Here is a 27440-nt window from a genome sequence, read left to right on the forward strand (position 1 = left end):
AAGGCCTGGGGTCCTGACTCTCTGTCCCCCAGAATCTGGTGTCCTCATGCATTCACCAGCAAGCATCCACCGGCTGCTGTCTACGCTTGCCCAAGGTGAGCAAGAGTGAACCTCAGTGAGCTTATCTCCCCTCCTGGCACGTTCTAGCAGCCATTAGCACTTGTCCCCCATTTCCGCAGCTCACAAGAATGGCTCTTCAAAGAAAAGGAGTGTTCAATGGGTCTCTTAAAACCCTTGTTTAACATGAGTTTAACTCGAAGGCTTGGCCAGCTGCGGCATTCTCCTGATTCCAAACAAGAAAGCAGACTATGTGACCATGATGTCATTAAAGAAATAACCTTGGCTCATGCACACTGAGGTGCTGGTCCACTGGAGTCGGGCTGTGGTGCCACTCGGCTCCCTGGAGGGTCAAGTTTACTCATGTGTCCTTAAGCACTGAATTGTTTGTGGTAAATAACCCATGATGTACAATGTCAAGGAAGACGGATGGAAGATTAAAAACAAAACCACAACAGAAAAGGAAGGTCAGAGTTACATTAATGTGACTGAGAAAATGCCCTAGAATTAAAAGAAAAAAAGGGGGGGGAGCAGAGACGAGGAAGGGAAGAGGGGGAGCTGGCCAGTTGTAGGGATGCAGGGCAGCCATGAGATGGCCACAAAGAGGCCTGGCATCTACTGAATGTCCCTTTGTGCTTACAAAGGGCAGACAGGTTTTACAGTTCACAGGTAAAGTCATTTGAAAGAAGTTTTGAAAAATGAGAACCAATAAAATCCCCCTAGGAATATAAACCAGACTATGAAAAACCAAGAACCAGAGAGATGGCTCAGTAAGGTAAAGGCAACTGAGCAAGTCTGCCCATCCGAGTTCGAACCCCTGGACCCATGTGGGAGAATGAGAGAACTGACTACCACAAGTAATTCTCTGACCTCCACATGTATGCAGTGGCATGAATATACATCATATCACATCATATCACACACACACACACACACTACACACTACACACACACACACATACACACATACACACACACACACACACACCACATGCACACAAATACACATACCCCACGCACACACACACACCAATACACACACTCAACACACACACACACACACACACACACACACACACACCATGTGGACACACATATACACATACCCACATGCACACACACCACACCAATACACACACATACCACACACCACACACACATATACTACACACACATACACACATACCACACACATACGCATGTGCACACATACGCTGAATGTTAAAACAATTTTTATTTTTAGAAGACCAAGCTCCATCAATGCCCATAGAATAAGGAAAGGAATCTGTGAAAAAGATTATCCATCATCAAATGATCAGGAAAGGGCTCTAACCACCTCAGAGAACAGGCTGAGTTGGAAAAAACCAGAGGAGACGTCTGTAGCCCTGATGTGCTTTCCCAACATTTCTGTGGGCATCCAACCCCGGTCCCTTCCCTGGACCATTTATCTGACTGTGTGGCCCCAGGCACAAACTGCAAGCCTTTGCCCTTCACCCTACAGATACCAAACTCCTGCCAACTCCCAAGATATCTATCTACACACCACAGACTCCGAGACTAGGATACCAGGCTAGGCAGTAGGGGAAGGAATGAGGAAGAAGCATGTTTTTATTCACACGGGGCAATCAGCTAGAACTCCCTATGAACTTGTCCGGCTACTTCAGCTTTGTCCCCATTCCACCAGTTCCAGTTTGGACCTGTTGAAACAAGAGGCCACCTTCCTGTTCGGGTCAATGTGATTTCATCTTAACTTCAGTCAGGATTCTGAGTTTCAGACTTTCTACTTGGGGCAGCAAGCCCATTGTGCTTGGGTGCAAAATGACGGGGAGATCCCACAGATCCAACCCGTTTAAGTGATGTGAACGCGCCAGAGCTGGTAACCCACAGGAGCAGATGGCCTCCCTGGGTCTCAGAGGCTGTGGTGGGAGAGGCCTCTTTCAATTCCTTTGTACACACAGACATGGACAGACACACACACACACACTCACGCACGCGCGTGTGCGTGCGCGCACGCACACACACACACACACACACACACACACACACACACGCACACCCCTGAGACTGTACTCCACCACAGTTGGTGAGTAGGGGCTGGAGCGTGACCCAGTCTCACTAGAATTAGGAAGAAATACCAATATAGAAGTGGGGGATCACAGACTCACCCCTTTATTTTCTTTGATTGGGACACAGGATCTCGGTATGTAGGCCAGGCTGACCTGGGACTGACTGGCTTTGGATTTGTGATTCTCCTACCTCAGCCTCTTGAGTTCTGGGATTACAGATATGTGCGGCTACCCTGGCATTTGTTACTTTCTACATGTGAGAACTACTGGGGGTGGAGGGGGGCTTAAATCGGTACAGACCACAAAAAAGCAGAGTAGGGGCCAGAGGAGAAAACAAGGGCTTGTGGGAAACCTGGAGGGTGAAATGGGCAAGAATTCCGGGGAAGCAGAGGTTCTTGGGCTGAGCTGGGGGACCATCTGGAAGGCTGGAAGTTACAGCGAGGCATACTCAGCCATGAAAAACTGTTCCTCCTGCTAGCATCTGGGCAGCCAGAGAGGAAAAAAAAAATTAATCTGAATCCCGGAGAAGCCTGGGTTCCAAAGACCCAGTTTTTTTCAGGAGCAGACAAGCCACAAAAGAAGATCACATTTGCTTTTTAAGGGTGGGGCAAGCAGCAGGAACCAATAAAGCCATAGGACAAAGTATAAGGATGAAAGGAAGCCACATTCTGCGGCCCCAAGTGACCACTGTCCACAGCCACTTTACAGACAGAGTAGAGCAGTTGCCACAAGGACTGTCTGGCCTGCCAAGCCTGAAATGTTTCCTGTCTGTCCTTCCATGTGAAAAGCTTCCCATGTGTCTGAAGCTGGCCTGATTCAGGCAAGGGGCATACTGCAGACTGGCCCCTCCTGGCAAGTAGAGACCCATTAAAATATTCCTTATGATACCAACACACATTGCTTACAGGACATGGAGAAGTCAGGTTGGGACTGAACAGGAAGCTTCCTCCCTGCTGGCTAGCTCTCTTAATACTAGAAGGTGCTCTGAAGGCTGCTGGGTAGGGAAAGCCATCCAAAGTCTCACTCAGCTCTGAACTCTGAACTGCAATAATGGCCAGCGTGGCAAGATGGGACCAAGAGCGTAATAGTGGTGTGAATGTTGTGCTGGTAACCAACCACTTTCTGCTCGAATTTAAGGCCCAACTCCACAGATGGAAATGTGTGTCTAGAACTGCAAATTGAACCAAGAACCAATGGTTAAAGAGTTTACAGCCTACAGGGGTGAACTTATTATTATTATTATTTTCCCAAATGGACACAGTGATGAAACTGTTTTCTAAATCTGTATCTCTTTACCCATTGTTTAGTGCAGCTCCCTCAGCTCATTAGAGACGTTTCATGCAATGGATGGCAGTTAGTGCGGAAATTTACAACTGGTCCAAACGCAGTTGTAGTGGGCAGCTGTTCCAGCTTTGACCTTGAAGCACTGTCCCTAGTGAAGTAGCAGGTAACTGCTACACCTGCCTATGACCTACGCCTGGGGCATGGCTGAGACCGGAGCCCTCAAGACCTGAGATGCATACATGCCAGCTCTCTTGGCTCCTCGTGATCCTGGATACTGGATTGCGGACCAAGTCAGAGTTCTCCAGAGAGCCATGCTGGACTGCACCCAGAAATAAACCTCTTTTAACTACCAGATAAACTACATGGAATTGCCTCATTGTTTGCTGCTAAATGCAGTAAAGAGTGCTTATCCACAAATGTGACATCCATATCACATTCCTCCCCAAAGCTCAGGGATCACCAAGGAAGAGATGGCAGAAAGATTGGAAAAGCCAGAGGTTGGAGAGGACCAGAGCAGAAAGAATCTTCTAGATTTGACAGGACCAAGGTGCTCATTAACTCCCAGCAGCTGTGGCTGCTGGTGCAGGGTGAAGCCAGTCCAAATTCAAGCAAGGAATGGGAATGGATTTAGAAGCTCCTGCCCTTAACTGAGGAGCTACAAACAGCTGATGACTTCTGGGGGATAGAGAGTCAGTTTTCTTTAAGTGTGATTCCTGGTAGATCGACCAACCATGCGTGCGCCAGTGGATGGCACCATGCCCAGTGGTATGTGGACAGCACAAGTTGGAGTCACAGGGTTATTAAATTGAAGAAAAAGAAGATATAAAACTGAGGGAGTAGGGAAGTGGGGGTAGAACTGGGAGGAACTAAAAGAAGGAACTGGGGGGTAAATATAATTAAAATGCTTTGTATAAAATTCTCAAAGAATTAGTAAACACAAACACGCAAACATAATCAACATAAATTCTTTCTGGAGGGCCAAAGTAACTGAAGAGAAGGTATAGGGACTTCAAGGTCCCCTAAAAGTGACAGGAGGCAATAGAAAGAATAAGTTGATGACGACTATAAGAGGCTCAGAGTTGTGTCCTGACCCCCCAAAATGTACAGTTGATGACATATTCCAACACCACTCCTCCAAAAGGTCCTTGACTCTGAGAGCTCTTTGGGAAGCTGCCCTCACTGTGTGATTCCCTTGACCTCTGATGAGCAGAGGAAAAACAAAAAAGCATTTCCAAGAATGGTACCCACAGGCTGAAGAGTCACCAAAGCACATTTATTTCAGCACAGCGTAAAAACAGCACGTGGATAATTGCTCTTGTGAATCTATTTGTGGGCCATGAGCCAACACACATTGACACATTAGTGTATGGTGTATGATCCACGGGTGTGCGTGGGCAGGTGTGCAGAGGCCAGGGGAAGACGTCAGGTGTCTTACTCTATTACTCTCTGCCTTATTTCCTTGAGACAAAGTCTCTTACTGAACCTGGAGCTAGGCTGGCAGCCAGCAAGTCCCCTGCTCCTCTGTCCGACATTGAACTAGGGTGACAGGCATGTGAGTGGCCATACCCTGCTTTTTACGAGGGTGCTGTGGATTTGAACTCAAGTCCTCAGGTTTATGCAGCAAAGTGCTTTTACCCACTGAGTCCTCTCCCCAGCCTCAGGTATAAATTCTTAATGGATCCACATTGGTTCCTACACACATGTGTATCACATATCCATCCACTGGTTATTACTGACTTTATGCTGTCAATTTAGCAAGGCAAATCTTTTAAATAAAAAAAAATGTGTTTATTATTATGATCGGCATGTATACTTTTTAGATTCCTGAATGTAGTAGCAAGCTGATTCTTCCTATACACAATTCCATTTTAAAATATGTGCACTAGCCAAACCTTCTAATTTCGAGACAGAACTTGTCAGATATGTTCTCCTAGCCTTACCACATAGGGAGTGATGGGTCTTGCTCAGTCCCATCCTAGGAGGGCATCAAAGAAGAAGGATATCCTCCTGGACCACACAAATGGACCAGTCAACTTTGGTACATTTCCCATGACACATAAAGCATCCACACAGATAGGCTCTTCACCCAGTCACCTTTCCGGAACGTCTCCCGCTTGTCCTCTGCTTCTCTGTTCATACGGTTCTGTTCCGGTTCAAGGGCAGGCCCCTGATCATCGAGTTCATCTTCAGTTTCATCATCACTGTAGGGAACCACTTCATCGTTGGGCTGGGAGTCCTCATCAAATGTTGTTTCTGAGTCTCTTTCTGAGGTCATTCTGCTGGCAGATTGGAACTACCTGAAGAGAAAGGGAAGAGGCAAGAGTGAATGGTGACTTTCCTAGTTGGGCTGTATCTTGCTACATCCTGTCCTAAGACCCCTTTTCCAGAACACCTCCTCACCGACATGCCAATTATCCACAAATAATGATCTGAAAGTTTAACTTGATATGCAATGAGAACAAACACATTATCAGTTAAGTGCTGGACAAGGACTAAGACACAAAGGAGGCGAGGGACACGACTCAGTTTATAAAGGCAAGAGCAAGGGGACCTAAGGAGGACATCCACTGTCACTTCTGATCCCCTCGCATGTACATGTACCTGCACCTACACATGTACCCACATATCATACGCACAAAAAAAAAAATGTAACCGTAAGACTCAATCTCTCTCCATCCTCCTTTCTTTCTGGAAGGCCACTCAAACCCTAAAGTAATATTTCAAATTGTTCACCTCTACTCAGCGTAATAAATTTAGGGGGGGGGGTCATAATGTTAAAACAAAAATGAAATAGGCTAAACAGTAATGAAGAATGATTCATGTAGCAAGAATAAGTGCTTTAATGGTTTAAAAAAAGGGCTAGCTGGGCGGTGGTGGTGCATGCCTTTAATCCCAGCACTTGGGAGGCAGAGGCAGGCGGATCTCTGTGAGTTCGAGGCCAGCCTGGGCTACCAAGTGAGTTCCAGGACAGGCACCAAAGCTACACAGAGAAACCCTGTCTCGAAAAACAAAACAAAACAAAAAAAAGGACTTCATAGTACCAAGAATCACACATTTATTTGCATTATATTAATATGTATTCATGGAATTTTATGTCTTACTTTAGATTGTTGGAAGAGCTGGGACACCACTGCCTCAAGAGGACTATTTCCTGAATGCTGCTACTTTGAGCCTTTAATCAGTGGCACACTTTAAATATAACCTCGGACCAAGTTTTCAGGGAGCAAACACTTCTTCAATCTCCTACCCATCTACCACCACCCACTTTCTCTACCTAGAATCTGTTTGTGGGTATATCATTGCATAAAGTGACTACACCAGGAACAAGGACACCCTGGGCTATATTTACATTGGGAAAATATTGACACAAATTCCTCAGGTTACTCGAAGACAGTCATACAACCTGACATTTACCTATGTGTCACTCTGTCATGTACTTAGCATTGTGAGCAGAAGCAGCCCACATTCACTTAGCATTAACAATACACCAGACCCTGGACTACGGGTTCTGGAAACACTGCTCCTTTGAAAGTTTCATAGCACCTTGATGAAAGTGTTATTGCTAGTTCTCTGTGGAGAAGAAACCAAAATTCTGAACGTTAAAAACCTTGGGACTAAAACAATTGCTTTCCAAGAACTAGCTCTTAGACTCTACCTCTGTGGTATAGCTTATTTCGTACTTTTTTTTTTCTGTTTTTCTGAGACAGAGTTTCTCTGTGTGCCCCTAGCTGTCCTGGAACTCACTCTGTAGACCAGGCTGGCCTTGAACTCGGAGAGATCTGCCGAGCTTTGTCTCCCAGCCGCTGGGATTAAAGGCATGGCCACCATCAGCCAGCTGCTTATTATGTACTTTAATTGGGTACAAACTGTTTGCAGAGGAACTCTTTATATGAGTGCATGTTTTACACAGAGCCCAGCATCTTAGATACCTAGACTAGTATTTACACCAACAGGTTTAAAAAATTTCAAATTTTACATGGAGATTTTTGTCTAGTGTGGCTTAAAACAATAAAAATTGGAAGCAAGCCCATGTCTGTCTAAAGAGTGTCAATTATACAAAATAAATACAAATAAATACAAAATATATCAGGGTCCTCCTTCTGTAGAATAGTGTACATCAATATAGACCGTGACAAGCAGAGAAAGCATGGAGTGATGCCACAATGCACTGTGAGGGAAAGGTGAGCTATAAGTCCATAGATGCAGAATAGTTATTCACACATATGTCAACACCTGGCATGCACCATTGTAAGTATGAAGGTTGGGGCTGGAGAGAAGGCTCAGTGGTTAAGAGCCCTGGCTTCCCTTCCAGGGGATCCAAGTTTGGTTCCTAGAACCTATATCGGGTAACTCACAGTTGCCTGTTACTCCAGCTCCAGGGAATCAGATGCCCTCTTCTGCCCTCCAAGGGCACCCTCAAGCATGTCTTCATATACACATAGATAGCTAAAAATAAATGTGTAAGTGGATGATGCATGCCAAGTGCTCAGGTTGGCAGAACACTTGTAGCAACAACTTGGTAAACATTAGCTGGTATTGCTGTTAGTGATTATTTTCATCAGTAGATAAGTGTTATTGACAACAGCAAATAGAAGAGCCCATCTAGACTTCAAGCTCTCCTGGCCCCAAATTATCTCTAAAATGTATCCATCTCTCATTGGGAAGTAAAACTTGGAGACTACCATTTCCCTTAAAAATGGAGTCTGCTTGGTATGGTCAAGCACGGGCATGACTCTTTCCTCTCTGGGTCCACTCAGCATGATTTCTTCCTTCTTTGGTACACATGTCAATGGCCAGCGGACACACCAGCTCTTGGTTTGGGTTGGTTTTGATGTTCATTGTGGAGTTCGTGTTTCTTCTTTTTAGATTTCTGTAGGTTTATCAATGCCTGGGATGTTACTCGTACTTTAATTAACCTTATTTGGTTTTACAATACAGTAGCATCTATGCTTTAGTTAGTATAGAAGCATAATATGCTCTCTGTTCTGGGTGAGCTACCCACTCCTGTATCCATTACTAATCAACGTGTACATGGCAATGCTTGAAGTGGAAACATTTGTTATATCTCACCACCTAAAAATGTTTCTAGATGGTGGTTTCCCACTTTTTAGTATTTTATACACTCCCTGAAGGAGGGTTTGGTCCTGACTGACATTCAGCAGCTAAACTTCAGTCCCTTCCACGGTAAGATGGGATAACAGCATCCACTTCACAGGGCTGCTCAGTTTCTTCACCAAACACACCTTCCCTGCCTCAGTGCCTTTGATCATGTTCTTCCTGCTGCTGAAATGCTCTCCCCTTGGTCTAAGCATGAGCGGTTCTCACTCTTCAGACTGTAACATCCAAGTCCCCATCTGCTGATGACACAGAACAGGTGGGTACCTATCCACCTCTGCTGCTACCATTATCATTTGTTTCCTGCCTGGCATTTTCACAGTTTTGAACACAGGAACCTGACTAGACCACAGTCTATAGGAACCCAGAGCTACGTATCTGGCATTCAAAGATCTGGAGACAAAGAGTGCTTTGAGAAGTTCTTGCTATCAACATCCTTGGCTATCACCCCCTGCCCCCAGTTCATACCTACTACCTGGTATCAGATTCTAACAATACTGGATGAAGGCTCAAAGTTTGAAGTTCAGTAAAGAGGAAAACAAATGAACAAAACAGCCAAGTTCACAAGCCCAGCAAGATGGAGCTCTTTCAGAGACCGGTTCCCTCAAGACCTTAGCATGCATAGTAAATACAGCAGGTTGTCAGAACCTAGTAAGGTTCTGAAGACACTGCATGGAAGGACCAACCTTTCGTGCTCATCATAATATCCCAGGCCAGGTTCGCTGTGTGCTACAGAGGATGCAATTTGGCTCTGTCCTTATAGGGCTAGTAGTCTAGACAGCAGTTGGTAAATTATAGCCCAGGGGCTCGGGTTGGCACATTGCCTGTTTTCTTCAAGTCCTATTAAAACATCTTTGCTCATTCATCTAGATAGTATTGTGTATGGCTACATCAGTACTACAGGAGACGTGCAAACTACAGTATTCACTATGGAGACGATGAGGACTCGAATCCTAAAGTATTTACTCTCTGGCCCTTTATAGAAAAAGTCTGCTGACCCTGAAACTGTAATGAAAGCAAGTAAGGTCAATAAAACAACTGGTCAACACTGAATGTCCAAAGCCAAATAAAATTCACAATGAACTGGGTAAACAGCACACACTTTGGGAATGTGAAATAAACTACCAGGTGAAGTGGTGGGAAAGGTCCCTTAATAACAAGAGTTGCCATTTTGATTTGGGGGGGTATTATTTCCCTCACTATTTCACAGGTGTGTAAACCAGAAAAGATGTACAGCAGACAGCCAACAGGATGGCACACTAGCATCTCCCCTTGAAGTGAGGATGCTGTGGTTGTGAACCTTCCTACATACCCACGACCAAATAAGACTGTGAGGTGGTATTTTTATTAACAAGCATTGGTGTGTGTGTGTGTGTGTGTGTGTGTGTGTGTGTGTGCGCGCGCGCGCGTGTGCGTGCACTTGGGCTCACATATAGAGGCCAGAGGAAAACTTCAGGAGTCAGTTTTCTCTTTCTATCACGTGACTTCTAGGGATAGAACTCAGCTTGTCCGCTTTGATGACAATCCAATCCAATGGGCTCTTATCCAATGAGCCCATCTGGTTAGCTCTCAAGATGGCATTTCCCCCCTTAATCTGTATATTACAATTATGGACTAAAAGGAAAAACCAAGCTTGATGTGGTGACACACACCTGTCATCTCAGCATCTGTGAAGTAGAGACAGAGGCTCAAGAGTTCAAGGCCAAGGAGCTGGCTTAGTTGACACAGGACTTGCCAAGCAAGTTCAAGGACTTGAGTGCAGATCCCCAGTACACATGTTAAAATCCAGCCCGATACAACAGTGAGCTCCTAGAGTCCCAGTGCTAGAGAGGCAGACACAAACAGACACCTGGGGCTCACTGGTTAAGCCAGTCTAGACAAATTAATTAGTTCTGGGTTCACCGAGAGGCTCTGTCCCACAAAAGCAGATAGAGAGCAAACGAACACACACGTGAACATGTGCACACAGAAAGAGTTCAAGGCCAATTTGGGCTGCTACACAGTGCGTGAGGCTAATCTACACCATGTGGAACTCAGTTTAAAAAGCAAACAAAAAGGCTGAAGATGTTTAGATAGAGTGCTTGCCTAACAAGCAAGACCACACACATGGGTGTGACGGCACACAACTCTAATCCAAGCACTGAGGAGGAGAGGGTAAGGGGATCAATAATTCAGGGCAGCTTCAGCTACAGTAGTGAGGGCCAGCCTGTGCCTCACTCCTGTCTCAAACACACACACACACACACACACACACACACACACACACACACACACGGGAAGAATGGAAACAGCAAATAGACATAATTTATACTTTGTTTTTTAACTCATCAATAGCTGTAGCATTCAAATCTGGCCACCTACCCTTGGAAACTACCCTCAGCTTAGTTGTAAGGAGCCATTAAATCATTTGCAGTCTTTTTTTTTTTTTTTTTTTTTGTTGTTTTTGTTGTTTTTTTGAGACAGGGTTTCTCTGTGTAGCTTTGTGCCTTTCCTGGATCTCGCTCTGTAGACCAGGCTGGCCTTGAACTCACAGAGATCCGCCTGGCTCTGCCTCCCGAGTGCTGGGATTAAAGGCGTGCGCCACCAACGCCCGGTCATTTACAGTCTTTTGGGTAGGCTTCCCATTGCTACATCAATACATCACTGCTTAAGATGCACACTATATGCACCTTAAAAGGGAAGGTTGTTTGATGTCAGCATTGTAATAAATACTATGATTTTATAAAATCAATGTTGCTGCACATTGGGGAAAATTAATCTTCCTGACTAGTAATACACACTGACTTAATTAAGATCAAATCTACCTAAATCCTCTTCCTGCTCCTTGGAATTCTTATTCCAGATACCAACAGGACAAGCAGAGATGTGGCAAAAAGTCACCATCTCAAGGGACTGAATGGTTAGAACAGTGGTAGAGCGTTTAAATCCTGATGCACTGGTTCCCACAGAATGAAGGATACCCAACTGGCATGACAGGATATGGCATGTCCACTTTCAAAAGGCAAGGCTCAGTGTGAGATGTCCTGGATCTCCAGTAGGCCATCTGGAAATAGCTGAGTGTCGGGGAATGGAGACAGATGCTGTGGACCACACCACAGTGAAAATATTCCTGGGCCAACTACTGATCTTCAGGTTTATGCCATAGCCCTCCCAGCCCACCACCATGCTCCACCCCATGCCAGGATGGGGGCTAGGCTCAGTGGTACATGGCTATAATCCCAGCACTTAAGGCTAAGGCTAGCACAGATTTGAGGCTAGCCTGAGCTAAACTTTTAGTGAGGGATTTTTCAAGAAAAAAAAAGGAAGAACAGAAAGAAGAAGGGAACAGAGGGAAGAAGACAGAGGGGCAGGGAGGGAAGGAAGGAGCATGGGCCTGGATTCAGACTTCAGCTCCAATATTCACCAGTTTGTAACTCAGTGCATAATTTAACATTTTGGAAGGTCACATTTCCCATAGAAAAGGGGAGCGGGCAATGTTGTCTTTCAAATGCTGTAAGAGTTAATGTAGACAACTAATGCCTATGAAACCCCAGGGGATGTGAATGCTAAACTCCATTCCCTGCTTTTCCTTGTTCTTGAAGGATAAAGACTTCCAAGACAAAGCCCAAATCTACCACAAAAGGCTCAGTCTCTTAGTACCATGTGGCTTCCTGAGAAAGGGACCTTAGTATGTCTGGTGGTACAGGCCTACCAGATGCTGTGGTTTAGATAGGGTTTTCATTTCCCCAAGGACGCATGTGTGGGAAAGCCTGGGACCATTAAGAGTCTGTGTCTAGCAGGAGCACTGGGTCCTCATATAGAACTAAAGTTAGCTCTCTGAAGAGGGTTGTTGGGAAGGCCTGAGTCTGGGCCACCCACCTCTCTCTGGCTTCCTACTTGAGATACGAACATTGACATCACATGAGTCATCAACATTGTGATCCACCATGAACTCATGTGGCCACTGGGGAGCCTCCAGCAGAACCTGCACCTTGCCATTTGGACTTTTAGCCTCAAGAACTGTGTACTGAATAAACCTGTCTACCTTATAAGTTAGCCCGACTCAGAGCATTTCATCATTGTAATAGAAAGTTGACTGTGAACAGGTTTCTGTGTACCCTTAATGCTCAGGACTTTCTTTGGGGGTTTCTGTCTCCCTTATCTTCTTCATGTGGGAAGTACCCCCAAGATGAACTTGCCTTCCTCAGGGACAGCCTTCTTCCTCTCACCTGGAATGGCCCTTGCTGGTTATTTGACTCTGTACTTGCCTACAGACCTGCTGTGGTGGTTTGATTGAGAATGGCCCCATAGGCTCATACATTTTAATATGTGGTCCCCAGTTGGTAGAACTGTTTGGGACGAATTAAGAGGTGTGACCTTGTTGGAGGAGGTATGTCACTGGAAGCACATCACCGGGGATGGGGGGTGGGGTGTGTGTGTGGGGGGGTGGATGCCATTCCCCGTGTCTTTCTCCTCCTCTCTACCTCCTACTTGTAGAACAAGGTCTGAGCTCTCGGCTCTTCCCGCCACCATGCCTTTGTTCCACCATCAAGGACTCTGACCTTCTAAAACCGTAAGCCCAAATGAAACACTTTCTTCTGTAAGTGGCCATGGTGTCTCATCACAGCAATAGAAAAGTAACTAAGACACCTGCAGAAAACAAAAAGAGAGGCAGGGATTGGGGGTCGGGAGCTGGGGGAGAGGGGAGGGGGGAGGGGGTCGAAACTGAGCCGCTACACTGATACCATGGCTTGTTTTCCAGATCTTCCACGTGTCTCTGTGAATTATCTAGCCATTGAGGTCACAAAGTCCAGAAGGCAGGAGGGCTAAACAACAGGATTTCTATAGTCACCCCTCTCTAACAGCCCAGCTCTCAAGCACTTGACGACTCGACACCGATGGTGTGAATAAATGGATGAAATCACTACTGTTTACAGGGGAGGAGGGGCTGAAGGGCAGAAAAGGGAACCAAGGTAGGAGAGATCAGTATTGTGCCTTCATGACGAACATCTCCCCCGAGTTGACTGAATAAAAACAGGAATTTCTGATGCTGTCACGGGCATCTAGATTTAAAAAGGGGAAAAACAGGCACAAACCAAAGTCAAGTTTCACCAGCACTAGACAAGATGGGCTGTGCGCATTCATAATAGTGATGGGAACCTAGATGCAGGGAAGGCCCATGGCCCCACTCGAGTAAATCACTGTTGTAGAACTCGATTCGTGTCCAGGGAGACCCAAGCTCAGACAGGAAGACTCAGAACATTCATTTTTTTACTTACTCTCAGTTGTCTTTCTCATAGATTAATAAATAATGCTTTCAGAAAGAAAAGGGTCTCTTTTTTTCTTGTTTTAAAACAGGGGGAATAGTTGCGACAGTCCTACTCCACAGCCCTAGCTGGCCTGAAACTCACTGTGTAGCCCAGGGCTGACTTCACTTGGTTACCAAAGATAATGGTGTTGACAGCTTAACATAACATTCATCATGATATATAAGCACACACTTTGTATTTTTGTGTCCTACGCCACATGTTCTTTGTCATATGTTCTATTCTAAAGAGGATGGATTTTTATCTCAAAATGCACAGCCTAAGATGGTCTCCAATGACCCTACCTGCTGGTGCCCACACCTGTATAATCCCTTCTCTCTGACTGGGAGATGGACATGGTGCCTTGCCTCCAAACAATAGGATATAGCAACGGGAGATGGAAAGTCATTGCTTTTATCGGGTTAGCAAACCAGTGCCATCCTTCTTGCCATGTGACTTTTTACCCTTCCTGGCTTTGATGGAGCAGACACCCTATGGAGATGCTCAGGAGCAAGAAATGAAGTAGGCATCACCAACAGTCAGCAAGTACTGGAATCCCCAAGAAATGAAGTTAGCCAACAGCCATGTGAACTTGTAGCCACGCCCTTCCATAGTCTTGCCTTCGAGTGAGACCCTAGGTCAAGATGGCGCCTTCACTGCAGTCTTGTGAGACACCTTGAATCAGAGGATTCAGCTAAGCTCTACCAGACACCTGTCCATAACCTGGGAGATGGTTGACCTGTGTTTGCTTAAATGGCCACATTTGGGAGTAAAGTGTCACGCAGCCATGAAAACACAGGCTATTAAATCTTGACAGTCACAGCTCCCCAATAGGGTGCCTAGTTGGTCAACATTATTCCTGAGTCATTCCCAAGAAGAGTCTTGGGTTAGTCTCACTCTGTCATGGTGATAAAACACTCTGACCAAATGTGGCTTCAGCAGAAGAAGGGATTCATTTGGCTCACAGTTCCAAGTCACAGTCCATTATTTCAGGGAAGTCAAGAAAGGAACTTAAAGTATCATATCACATGCAGATCAGGGAGAAGAAACATCTGGATCTTTGCCTACTTGCTTTCATTTAGTTCTCCTGTCCTATAGAGCTCAAGGCCACCTTCATACAGAAAGGCATTACCCACATCAATTAACAACCAAGACAACCCCTGTAGACATGTGCACAGGCTGACTTGATCTAGACAATTCAAATGAACCTCTCTTCTCACGTGATTCTAGGCTGTGGCAAGTTGCCATTTAAAACTAACCATCAGCCAAGCATGGTGGTGCATGACTTTAATCCCAGAACCCAAGAGGCAGGCAGATCTCTGAGTTTGAGGCTATTCTGGTCTACAGAGAGAGAGTTCCAAGATAGCCAATGCCACACAGAGAAACCCTGTCTTGAAAAACCAAAGAAAATTAATTAATTAGCTAATTAATTAATTAAACAGCATCACAAGCCTTCATCAACAAGGAAGTAGAAACCTCTTTTTATCTCAGTGAGCCAGGACACATATTATACTGTTTGGAATATGTCTAACATTCTTGAAAGTAGACACGGACAAGCCTATTGACAGACATAATTAGACAAGGAATCACATGTGGCAACGGTAATAAAATAGATCTAAGATAGAGATTAAAATTAAACTTTATGCTATTAGGAAAACAATCTGACTACAGTTACCAGCACACACAGGATTGCATTTATTTTCTTTCCAAGCCAAAGCCCAGGAACCTAGAAGCCAAAAGGGCTAACATAAAACAAAGGCACCATGACATCACCACTGTGAAGACAATTCAGCCACGATCCTCACTCACGATAAAAAGGCTTCTCTGTGCTGGAGCTCCAACTCCATTGCTCAGAAGCCCACCCCTGATCTGATTCAATTTCCTACTCTCACCCTGAGTCACAGCTGTGGAAAAAAATGGGTGTGGAAATCCTGCACACTCTGGCCTTTCACGGAAGACAGGTTGTCTTCACTCCCTGGGTGTAGTGGGAGGAGTCTTTGTCCAGCTCTGTCATTGGTTCCCCTCCATACCCTTAGACTGACGATTCCTTCTTGGGTAGCCTCTGACAGTTCGCCAAGTGTCATCCCACATGCATCGACTCCCGTAGTTGCGTTGGAAATAGTCTGAGGCACGTTGCTAGGCGTGAGCACTGTTAATTCTACCAATGAGATAAGGGCAGTGCCGAGGAACTTGCCAAAGGTTACTGAGCTCCTAGTGGAAAGGCCATCTGGACTTCAGTCCTCTCCCCACAGACCCGAGTTGTGCAGCACAGGGTGACACAGTGAGCGAGGAGTGACTGCTATTCAAGCTCTGCCTGGGAAGGACTGGAGCTCCTCTACCACTCGAGGATTCCAAGCCTCAACGGTTAGTCAGCTTTCTGTTACTATGATGAAACGCCTGAGAGAAGTAACTGAGGAAGAAGAAAGGTTTGCTTCCATCCACAGTGATCAGCTTGTTTCTTTTGGACCCGTGGTGAGCGGAACGTTGTGGTGAAAACACAGGGTAGAGGAGGTTCATTTACATCATGGCAGCCAGGAAGTGAGAGAGACAAACAGGAAGAATATGTGGTCCTGCCCGGAGGCGGCGGCGCACGCCTTTGATCCCAGCACTCGGGAGGCAGAGCCAGGTGGATCTCTGTGAGTTTGAGGCCAGCCTGGTCTACAGAGTGAGTTCCAGGACAGGCACCAAAGCTACACAGAGAAACCCTGGAGAGAGAGAGAGAGAGAGAGAGAGAGAGAGAGAGAGAGAGAGAGAGAGAGAGAGAGAGAATGTGGTCCCAATATCCCTTTCAGGACATGTTCACAAGGGCCTATCTTCCTTCTACAGGGTTCCACCTCCTAAAGTTTCAACCAATTCCCAATACTGCCACAGGCTAGGGAACCAAGCCTTCCACATACCAGCCTTTGAGAGAAATTCAAGAGCCAAACTACAGCCCTACACAGAGCATCATGAGACACAAGGAAGGCCTAGGCAAAAGAAATGAAGGACATAACAAAAACGCACCGGACTTTCCAAGCTGCAGCAAGCATGTCCCGGGCTATCGGGCTAGAAGAGTTAAAATGCTTTCCCTTTTACATGCTGTATGCTGAAGGTTCCTTCCCCAGTATTTGAGCTGGACATGGGAGTCACAGAAGTGCTGAGGAACTCGGTAGGAAGGAGGGGCAGGGGGATTTTTTAGGAATGAGGATGAACCAGCACAGAAAGGCAGAGGCAGGGAAGTACAGTGGAAAGGCCAGGTATCTGCCTTGGGGGAGAGCCAGAGGAGGTTCAGAGGTTGGCTGGAATCACCTCCCATGTGGCCTTGAGGATGCCTCGGGGACGGGCTGCCAAGGGCGGGAATTCGATCCTCCTCCCATCACCCATCTGCTAGGGCTGGCTGAGGGTGGGGAAGGCAGGCGCGGGCAGGGCGCGTGTTCAAGTCACAGGACGCTGAACAGCCCCTGGTCCCAGATTTTTCGTCTGTAACAGTTAATAATTATTACTAATGACCTGCGCAGCAGAGATCAGCCGAAACATTCAGTGTGGGAAGCTGACTCTGTAACAAAAGGGAACAAGGCCCAAGCTAGGGTGGTGGCAGCTAGAAAAAAAATAAAATGTGTTTAAAAATCAAGACAGGGTGGGGCCGCCTTTCCTTTGTCTGGGAAACAAGGAGGAAAAGAATACAAAAGACTAGACCTGCTTCCCAGAAGGCAATGGTGTTAAACTTCTCCCAAATGTTTATTTTGGAGACTCAGCCTCAATCCAGGATGCACTTTTGTGATAAATGATAAAAGTTATCTGGAGAAAAGCCCTGCGATTTTTGCAATTTTGACTTTGTCCTTCTGACTAGGCACAACAGTTTCATTTTTTAAAATGTGTTACTAGTGCCACTGAAATTAGGTTCTAAAACTATATTCCTGTTTCAATAATAGAAAGTCCAAGGGAGGTTCTAATTGGCAGCTACAGGGAAGAAAGACCTCTGGGGGAAAACGGAGCCGTGGAGTTTGCTAAGCTGTGATGTTGTGATGTTGGAAGTCACTGAGCTTCGAGTACAATAGAAAGATGTAATCATTGGCGTGGATTTCCAAGCATACGCTGTAACACTTTCCATCTGCACAGAGAGCGTTTACACTCCCCATCCAGGTTCAACAGGAACAGCTTGTTTCAATAAAAGGGCAGACGTGGTATGTAAACAGGAATAACAAACAGACAAGGAAAGATTCTTCTCGCTAGTAATGACAGGAAGGCAAGCTAATGACCACAAGGGACACCGTTTTATGCTGAATATTTAACAATGGCGTCTAGTGCTGGCTCAGGTAAAAATGAAAACTTCTCTCTCTCTCTCTCTCTCTCTCTCTCTCTCTCTCTCTCTCTCTCTCTCTCTCTCTCTCTCTCTCTCATACCAGGCTATTCACAATGAAATCTGCGCCTCCCCTATGTAAAACAATACAACGCTCTTTTATCAAGAACCCTAAAGATGTATTTGCACCAAGAATGTCATTCAGAGACACTTCTAACAGTTCGACAAAAGAACTCAACTGGTGTGAAGTATTTCTTGTTGGTGGAAAAGCAGGAAGAGAAGCAAGTCGCTTGGAAGTGGCATAGGTTATGAGCCCGGATGCTCATGGACAGCAGAGGCGTTGGATCCCTCTGCAGATGGAGTTACAGTCTTTTGTGAGCTGCCTAACATGGGTGCTGGGAACAAAACTCAGGTCCTCTCCAAGAGGAGTACACACTCAACTCCTACTCCCTGTAGTTTGCTTTTTTACTAGCGTATATTAATTATACATAATAATGAGTTCACTATGACATTTTTCATGTTTGTATATAATATACTTGGGTCATATTGACCTCCCTTGACCCTCTCTTGTCCCCTTCCTCTTCCCAGCCAGCCTCTCTTCTATTGTCACATCTTTTTATGCGTGTGACTCAGTATACCTGAAGTTGCTTACATGGGCATAGGTGATAGGTTATTCATAGGGGCGCTGCCAACTGACCAGTGGCTACACCACTGAAGAGAATCTTTCCCCCTCTCTCTGAAAACATTAATTACCAACAGCTCCTTGGGAAAGGACAGGTGTTTAGACACTTATTATTTTAAAATAGTCATTAACAATTACAGCAGTCGAAATACAGGAAATGCTTACTAGCATTAAATTTGGGGTGGGGGTGGGGAGGTAAAGCCCAAAGTTGTGTTGTATGACTGTATCTTTTTGAATAATACATGTGTGGTGGGAAACTAGATGACTTCTCCAGGGTCACATAGTGAGATTTCAAATAGGTCTGTTTGTCCCCTAAACCCTCATAGTCCACCATAGTGTTTGTGACAGTTTGAATATAATTGGCCCTCATAAATCCACAGGGAGTGGCATTATTAGGAGGTGTGACTCTGTCGGGAGTAGGTGAGGCCTTGTTGGAGGAAGTGTGTCACTGTGAGAGGGTAGCTTAGCTCAAGCTTCACTCAACATGACACTGAGACCACTTCCTGTTGCCTGTGGGTCAAGATGTAGGACCCTTCGCTCCTTCTCCAGCACCACGTCTGCCTGCATGCCGCCATGTCCCACCATAATGAGAGTGGACTAAACCTCTGAAAATGTAAGAGAGCCACCTCAATTCAATGTTTTTCCTTTATAAGAAGGGCCATGGTCATGGTGTCTCTTCATGGCAATAGAAACCCTAACTAGGCCAGTGCTTTTCTAGGCAAGAACAAAGTCCTCCCAGAGTATTAGGATCATATGCTCACTCAAACTCTCTTAGCATCATCCTCTTTGCAAACAAATACTGAAGCAGAAACAGTAGTAGAGGAGGTTAGCAACAGCATCTAGAGATGGCCTTTGTGTTCAGATCATGGCTGGCTTGTAGATCGGGGAGGGAGAAAAGAGACTTTGTGCTCTGTACTGCACCTTCCTGGTGCATTCATGAGCATCGGAGTCTCCTTCCAAGGATCACAAGCTATAGAAATCCAATCTGTACCAGCTCTTCCTCCCTGAGACCTTGCTGGTCCAATGAGGAACCTAAACCATTGACCTCCATTCAATGTGCTGTGTTGGACCCCCAGAGCTGGGGGGAGGGGTGCTCATCAGCCACCCAGCCTAGTCGACTCAGTAAATAACAAGAGCAAGTAAGAATCTCTGTTGCAGGGGGCTGGAGAGATGGCTCAGAGGTTAAGAGAACTGACTGCTCTTCCAGAGGTCCTGAGTTCAATTCCCAGCAACCACATGGTGGGTCACAACCATCTGTAATGAGATCTGGTGCCCTCTTCTGGCCTGAAGGGATACATGCTGTATACATAATAAATAAATAAATCTTAAAAAAAAAAAAAAAAAAAGAATCTCTGTTGCAAAAATTGGGAGTGGGGAATGATGGATGGCTCAGTGGGTCAAGGTACTAGCCTTCAGCTCAGATAGTCTGAGTTCCATTCCCAGGACCTGCATGGTACAGAGAAAGACAGCTACAGATTGTCCTCTAATCTCCACACACACATAATGGTACTTGCGTACCCTCTACACACACATCCATACACACACACACACACATCCATACACACACACACACAAATAAATAAATGTAATACAATTATTTTTACAAGGTAGATGGAGCCGGAGGGATAACATCTGAGGTTGTTCACTGCCCACCTTCTTCCTCTCTCACATACACAGAGTTACCATTTTTTCCCTTACTGATCCCACCCAACTTACTTTAGTGTCTCACATCCAAACTGTGGCTTAAAACTGAAAATACAGATACACATAGAATGTAAATGACCGCTGACCATCAACACAGCAAGCACAATCGCGTACGTCCTTGAGGCCTCTCTGAGATGCCCATGGGGCCCTGTCTGTGAACCTCATTTCTCTCTTCGTTCAAAAGTTAGCACCTTCAGAAATTCCAGATCACAGATGGCTAAGGGATGAAGGCCACATCTGATAGACATTGCCATCTCATCTGCTGTACCTGGCTCCATTTCGATTACAATTGCATCTCCAACAGCAGGATCCACGCCTTAGCTTCTGCACCTGATCCCACTGCAAATGCAGAGTTGGCTCTTTGTGTGTCTCTTAGCAAGACTTTGATTTGAAAGAGCTACTGAGTCTCCCTACCCATTCTAACCGGGCTTTTAGGTTTGAAGCAACTAACAGGAATGTTTCTAAGTGTCTCCTGTGCATCTGACAGACTGAAGGGGGTTGGTAATGCTCCCAAGAGAAGGCTTCCCAAGCTCTCGAGATTCTCCTGTAATGGAGCATTGAGCATTTTCACAGGGCTGACTGCACAGTCTATGCATCAGGCTCCGCACTGTGCTTGACATGAATTATCTTATTTAGTTTAGAAGGGATAAGAATTAGTGTCTCCATTTTACAGATAAGAAACTAACATTACAAGAGGGCCAAGTCTTTGCTCAAGGACATACAGTTGATCATGGTATGCAGTTCCTTGTCAGAGCCTATGATTTTAATCACTACATTTGCCGCCTTAATTGTACCTAATGATACCACTTTGGAGTAAGCTATATAAAATATAATTAATCCAGTTTATAGCTTGGAAGACAAGCGACCCAGAGACACACAGTTGTATATGTGTTAGGGGTAGAAATGCTTCCCAATGACCCTGACACTTATTTCTCCCCTCAAGGGTTTACCTATTGAACTGAGGAAGAAGGGAGACTATAAAGGGGGTGTCAGGTGTTTCCTAGGCACGTGTGCAACTCCCTGGAGAATTCTCTCCACTAGGCTCAGTTACAGCTTGGGTTTAACCATGTGTAAGGTTCTTCAAACGAGAAAATTGCTAAAGTGAACACCAGACTCCATAGCCTGAGCACACAAGACCCTGCCACAAAAACTAAAACAGACCAAGAAAGGAGAAAAAGAAAGAAGGTTGTAACGGATGTAATCAGGTAAAGATGAGGTCATCAAGATGGGATGTGATCCAAGATGGCAGAAGTGGACAGAGAGACACAGAGTGAACTTGTGAAGACTGGAATGAGGTAGCACAAGCCAGCGGAATCACCAGGGGCTTACCAATACCCCAGCCTTGAGAACGAGACAGTACATTTTCATTGCTGAGGCTGCTCAGTTGCCTGCTTCTCAGAGGCCCTCAAAAACACACACACAGCCCCAGTGTGTCACTTCCAATTTCAAGAAGCTTTAAAAATGCCTCAGTTCCAGCTAGCAGAGGATGTGACAGCTACAGGTTTGTCAGTCTGGGTCTCTGGATTGGGAGTCCACTTTCCCCCACGGCTGTGTACACAGATGGAAATGCTCCCAGGTCGTCTAATGCTACAACAAGATCTAAACAACGATGCTCTCTTCTCTGTCTTTTAACAAACTGATGCGGAAACACGTTTCCCCCCTTAGATGTGTTATTTGTAGGAAATAGCGGGAAAAGTAATATTTAGTGCGAATAATGACCGGTTACTCAAATCCAGATGACAAACGCAGGGACTTGCACAGGCACGAATTCTGATTTGCATTTTCAGAGAAAATATGTACCCATAAAACTAGCCAATATTTGTTAAAATGGCTTCCAAATATTTGGAGATCTCAAAGACTTGCCAATTGAATCAGTTTCTATCCTACCTCTTAAAAACACAAACACACACACACACACACACACACACACACACATACACACACACACACACAAAAAAAAAAACATGGTCATAGCAAAAAAAAATGCAAGTTTATTCTAGAATTTTCTTCCACTGTGGTAGTTCTTCCCGTCAATCAATATCTACTTCCCCTTTAAATTTTAGTGTGCTGCTTTGAGGAGGCAGTTATATGGGATGATAAGGACTTGGCTTTGATGTATCAGTGCCCAACCTCCACTCAGAGGTATATAGAGAATATATAGTTTTTTAAACTCTTAAGTAATCTGTAAATCATGTATAATATACTTGACTTTAGTTTTTATTCTTTCATACTCCCCTGTCTCCACAGACAGACCCAGCACTCAGCTGGGTTAAAAATGAATATGACTTTCTTGAACGCAACTAAAACAACAAAGAAGAGTCATTGGTGGGGGGAGCAGATTTGAGACAGGGTTTCTCTGTGTAATTCTGATTAACCAGGAACTTGCTCTGCAGACCAGGCTGGCCTCAAACTCAGATTCACCTACCCTTGCCTCCAGAGTGCTGGAATTAGAGGCCACCACTGCCTAGCTGAAAAGTTATTTCTTTAACCCTCTTGTTATCCCAAAATGATTCAGAACGTTGATCCTACTATTACTAATGCCATTACATAAGCCTTTATAATAGTGTATAATGTGAAACTGACTTAAAATACTGCTTCCCCCTACCCAATGAATCTGATTCTGGTGAAGGCATGCAATAGAATTCTAAACGGAGTCAGGAAACTCAGCCTTTCTTTTATTTAGGAGACATGGCTCATTATCATTGTCTGTAGATGGGGAGGAGTTGGGTTCTGGCAGGATTGTCTGGAGGTCTGTGTTCTCCTGCCAACACAGGTCTGTCCACCTGTAGTGGGTAGCTGTCCCAGCTCTGACCTCAAAGCACTGCCCCTAGGGTGGCAACAAGTAACTGCCATACCTGCCTATGACCTGCCCCTGGGGCGTGGCCAAGAGGAGACCCCTTAAGACCCAAGATGCATACGTGCTTGCTCTCTTGACACCTCGTGATCCTGGATGCTGGACTGCAGAGTTCTCCAGAGACCCACGCTGGACTGCACCTCACCCTCCCAGATCCTGTAACTGACCCTTTATTGGCTGTAAGTTACCCCTGAAATAAATCTATTTTAATTACCAGATAAACTACGTGGAATTGCCTCATTAATTGCTGTTATATCCACCTACCTCCACTCTGGTGTGTAAATCCCCAGTCATCCATTAAAAAAAAAATTGCCGGTAGTGATGGCACACGCCGGTAGGATTTGCTAAAGGAGGCAGAGGCAGGAGGATCACGAGTTCGAGGCCAGCCTGGGCAATAAAGTAAGAATAATTAAAAAAAAAATCAGTGCCAGGGAGCTGGACAGATGGGCTCAGAGATTAAGAGCACTTGTTCTTGCAAAGGACATGGGTATGATTCCCAACACCCATGTGGCAGTTCACAATTATCCATAATTCCAGTTCCAGAGAATCTAAGGTCCTCTTCTGACCTCCAAGAAAACCAGGCAGCATAGGTGCACAGACATGCATGTGAGCATAACATTCATACACATGAAATAAATAAATCTTTTGAAAAATATCTTTTAAAAGTCAGTACCAGGAAAATATGCTTAACAAGGAGAAACTCCAATTAGTCTGAACTTGATATTTCTATATATTAATCCCCTTGATTGCACAGAGTCCTTTTTTGAAAGCAAAGAAGAAAATGGAATTAGTATAAGAACAGAAAGAAAAGAGTTGGTTGTGTGGTGCACACCTACAGCTCTGTACTCCAAAAGTGAATGCAGGAGGATCAAGAATTCCAGGCCAGCCTTGGCTCTATACAGAAAGTTTAAAGTCATTCTATATGACAAGCTACATGAGACCTGGACTCAAAGAATAAAAAAAGATAAACAGAAGAATCTCAAAAATAATTAAAGGGTTTAAGTATTCCATGTAGCAGGACACAGGAGCCAGAAATAAATCCAAGGTGACTGCATACTATGTATATCAAGGAAACAGCTGAAAAAGCCCTCTGTCTCATGGATTTGAACTTTATTTCATATATACATATTTAATTAAAATATTTTCAAAGCATGCTTTAAAAGCACATAAATAGATTGTGGCCTTCTAATGCCTTCAAATACTGTAGTTGTTACTCCTACTTTCTGGGTATATTCATCAGTGAACAGCTGATCTACTCAAGACCCAAAGCTGGTGTTTGGAGTACAAAGAAGGCCACCTCATAGTTCTCCTCCACTAGAGTCTGTGTAGTAAGACCATCCCGGCTGACACCTCACCCCATGCACAGAGCCTTTCTTTATGCATCTTAAAGAGCTGTCCATAATGACTTTCTAGCTTAGTTTTATAGACTATACCATACCTGAAGAGAACAAAGGTGTAGTGGATCCATGTAGCTCACTGGGCACATATGCACATGTATCTCTGTATCATGTGAGGATCTAAATATTCTGAAGGCTACTGACAAGTTTGAAAGTTACTTATCTATCTAGCTCAAATACAATTATTCTGAAGTCAGAATCAAAGAGTCTCAGGAAATGGCTATCATTGGTCAAGTGGGAGTCTGTGGAACTTGGGTATTGTCTAAAAGCTACAGATTGTCCATTTCTGTTATGCTCCATTATGGAAACTAGTAGCTTCACATTTGCATAAAAAACTTGGAGAGACAATATCTGCTCAGCCCTGTCTACTGCAGGCTATAGCCTAGCTTCTGCTACCCTCTGAACAGCCACTGGCACTCTCAAAGGGCAACAAGGATTTTCAATTCATTTTCTGGATCCTCAGATTTCCATGTAATGACTTGTCATTTGCATGCCAACAGCTCTCTGCCTGGTCAATTCTTGGCTTTCTTTTTTTTTTTTAAATTATAAATGCTCAGCCAGTAGCTCAGGCTTATTACTAACTAGCTGCTACAACTTAAATTAACCCATTTATATTAACCTACATTCTGCCATGTGGCATTACCTCTTTTATCTTGCACCTCCTGTTTCCTTTCTGTGTCTCTCTGGCAACTCCTCTTGCCCTGCCCAATTTTACTATGTTAAAGTTAAAACCTTCCTTTTTATTTAGACAAGAAGGGGGAAATGCTGTGGAATAATCCTTCTGTACACTGTGTAAATTATGCTGTGATTGGTTTAATAAAGAAGCTGACTGGCCAATAGCTGGACAGGATAAGGTTAGGTGGGAAAATTATTTTCTTTCTTGTACTGTGGTTGTCATAGCCTGAGACTAAGAGCCATGTGTATCCCACTATTCTTCCCAAGAGAGCATCTAGACATGGGCAGATTATTTGGAGACAGGTGAAGAGCTAGGCAGGAGCTAAAAATCTCTGCTCATCTGCTTAATCACCTGCAGGACTTAGGGCAAAATGTCCTTATTTAAGCCTCCAGCTGCTCATTTATGAGACATGGGGCTTGCTCTGTGGGGTCCTTAGGAAACTCAATCTTGACCCCATGGAAATTAACAAAGTAAATAGAACCGGAGACTCAGATATCTGCTGTGGGAGGAATCAAGTGATGAATATAATCAAAGAAGAAGTAAGACATGATACCAGAGAGTTCATAACATTTTCTCTTTCAGTAGACCTTAGTTTATTGTGAACTATTTATTGTAAGCTTAGACTATTTGGTAGTTTTCAAGCAAAATGGGGTCAGAAAATCGAATAGTAGCCTTTATATTGTACTTCCCTCCTATCAAAGCCCTTGATCTAGTTGACATCACTGAAAAGCAATGGTTTGATTGACATTTGAGTCTCTGCAATGTCTCTACTCTGTTGAGCCAAAGATATCAATAAAGAACTTTTGAGTTTAAAATTCAGTGGTATATCCTGTTCTTGGAGCTCTTGACATACAGAGAAAACCAAACAACCAGGTCTTGAGCTCTACCCAACCCCTGTCATCATGCTATGAGCCCGTGAGAGCTTTCTGAAAATCGTGGTCATCTAAGTCTCTATACATGTCCCATACAAATCAACCTCCAGGCTACAAAAGAGTAAAGCACCCAGAAGACTCTAGTTAAAACAGACCGAACAGGGTCACTCTTGCATCATTGAGGGGAAAGTTGCAGCCAGTGACCCAGTTACTGAAGCTGGATTTTTGCTTTCCTCAAAGTCTGCTTAGCAAGCGACCTTCCCAATTACATCAAGGACTGAAAAAGTGAAACACACCAAATTTCAAAACCAGATTAAACAGAAAGAGGCATTGACTCTGTTTGCTTTGGGGGAGGGGAGAAAGTGGGTAGAGGCACAATATGGATGAACAGAGTTGGCCATGGCCATGGATAAGGGAGGGCAGATACTGCTGTTTTTAATTTTCTCCATATCTGAAGTCTTCCTGCATTTAAGCACTGAAACACACCATTTTCAGCAGACATGAACCTATCAATGGCACGTGTGTATTTCTCATGACACAAGCTTAGAAAGTGCCACATGTTTTGTGTAGCCACAGACTTACCTTGAGAAATTGGGTATTAAATAATAGAGCTGTTCATAAAGAACTAAAAAAAGGCTCTCTCCTTTTTTTTTTTTTAAGTAAGCTACATCCGAACATTTCACAAAGTGTAAACATCACAGGAAGCAGCAGTGTTTGCAAACCAGGGTTACTTGAGCCATGTGGTTCCCAGGAAGCACATTCGCACTTTGAGCCAGCTGGAACCTTCTGCGTGGCCTTGATGTTGTATGCAGTTCATTTTCTGTTGACCATTCACTGCAGCTCACACACTGCTCCCACTTTTTATCACATGAAACTCCACCCCAAAACGCGACATATAAATGATCACTGGACCAGACTGGGGCTGAGAAGGGGCTCTGTGGATGTCTCAAGGTCACACGGTGGCCTGTGTTATGAGTCTGAATCTGGAGCCAAGTCCAAGCTCTTTCATTGCCCAGGGTCAGCATGAGAGCTCCTGAGCAAAGAAACATGAGCCCCAGAAAGCTGTGAGGTCCCAGGAGAACTGGCATTGCTATCCTCCAAAACGAGCAAATCGTAATGTCCCCCCTCGCCCCGGCCCCTCTCTGTCTCTCTGTCCTCTTTGACAGGCT

At 44.8% G+C, this 27440-nt stretch overlaps 1 protein-coding gene across 1 annotated transcript in view; it reads right to left on the reverse strand.

Annotated features, from left to right (window-relative positions):
- The window catches only part of Atp8b1 (ATPase phospholipid transporting 8B1), a 130843-nt gene that overhangs the window by 66782 nt on the left and 36621 nt on the right, over positions 1-27440 (reverse strand). The window contains 1 exon segment of the mRNA XM_028856596.2: positions 5502-5704. Coding sequence (XP_028712429.1) covers positions 5502-5682 — 181 coding nt within the window. The 5' untranslated portion in view covers positions 5683-5704.

The sequence above is a fragment of the Peromyscus leucopus genome, chromosome 19 (genome assembly GCF_004664715.2).
Source record: "Peromyscus leucopus breed LL Stock chromosome 19, UCI_PerLeu_2.1, whole genome shotgun sequence".
Classification (NCBI taxonomy): domain Eukaryota; kingdom Metazoa; phylum Chordata; class Mammalia; order Rodentia; family Cricetidae; genus Peromyscus; species Peromyscus leucopus.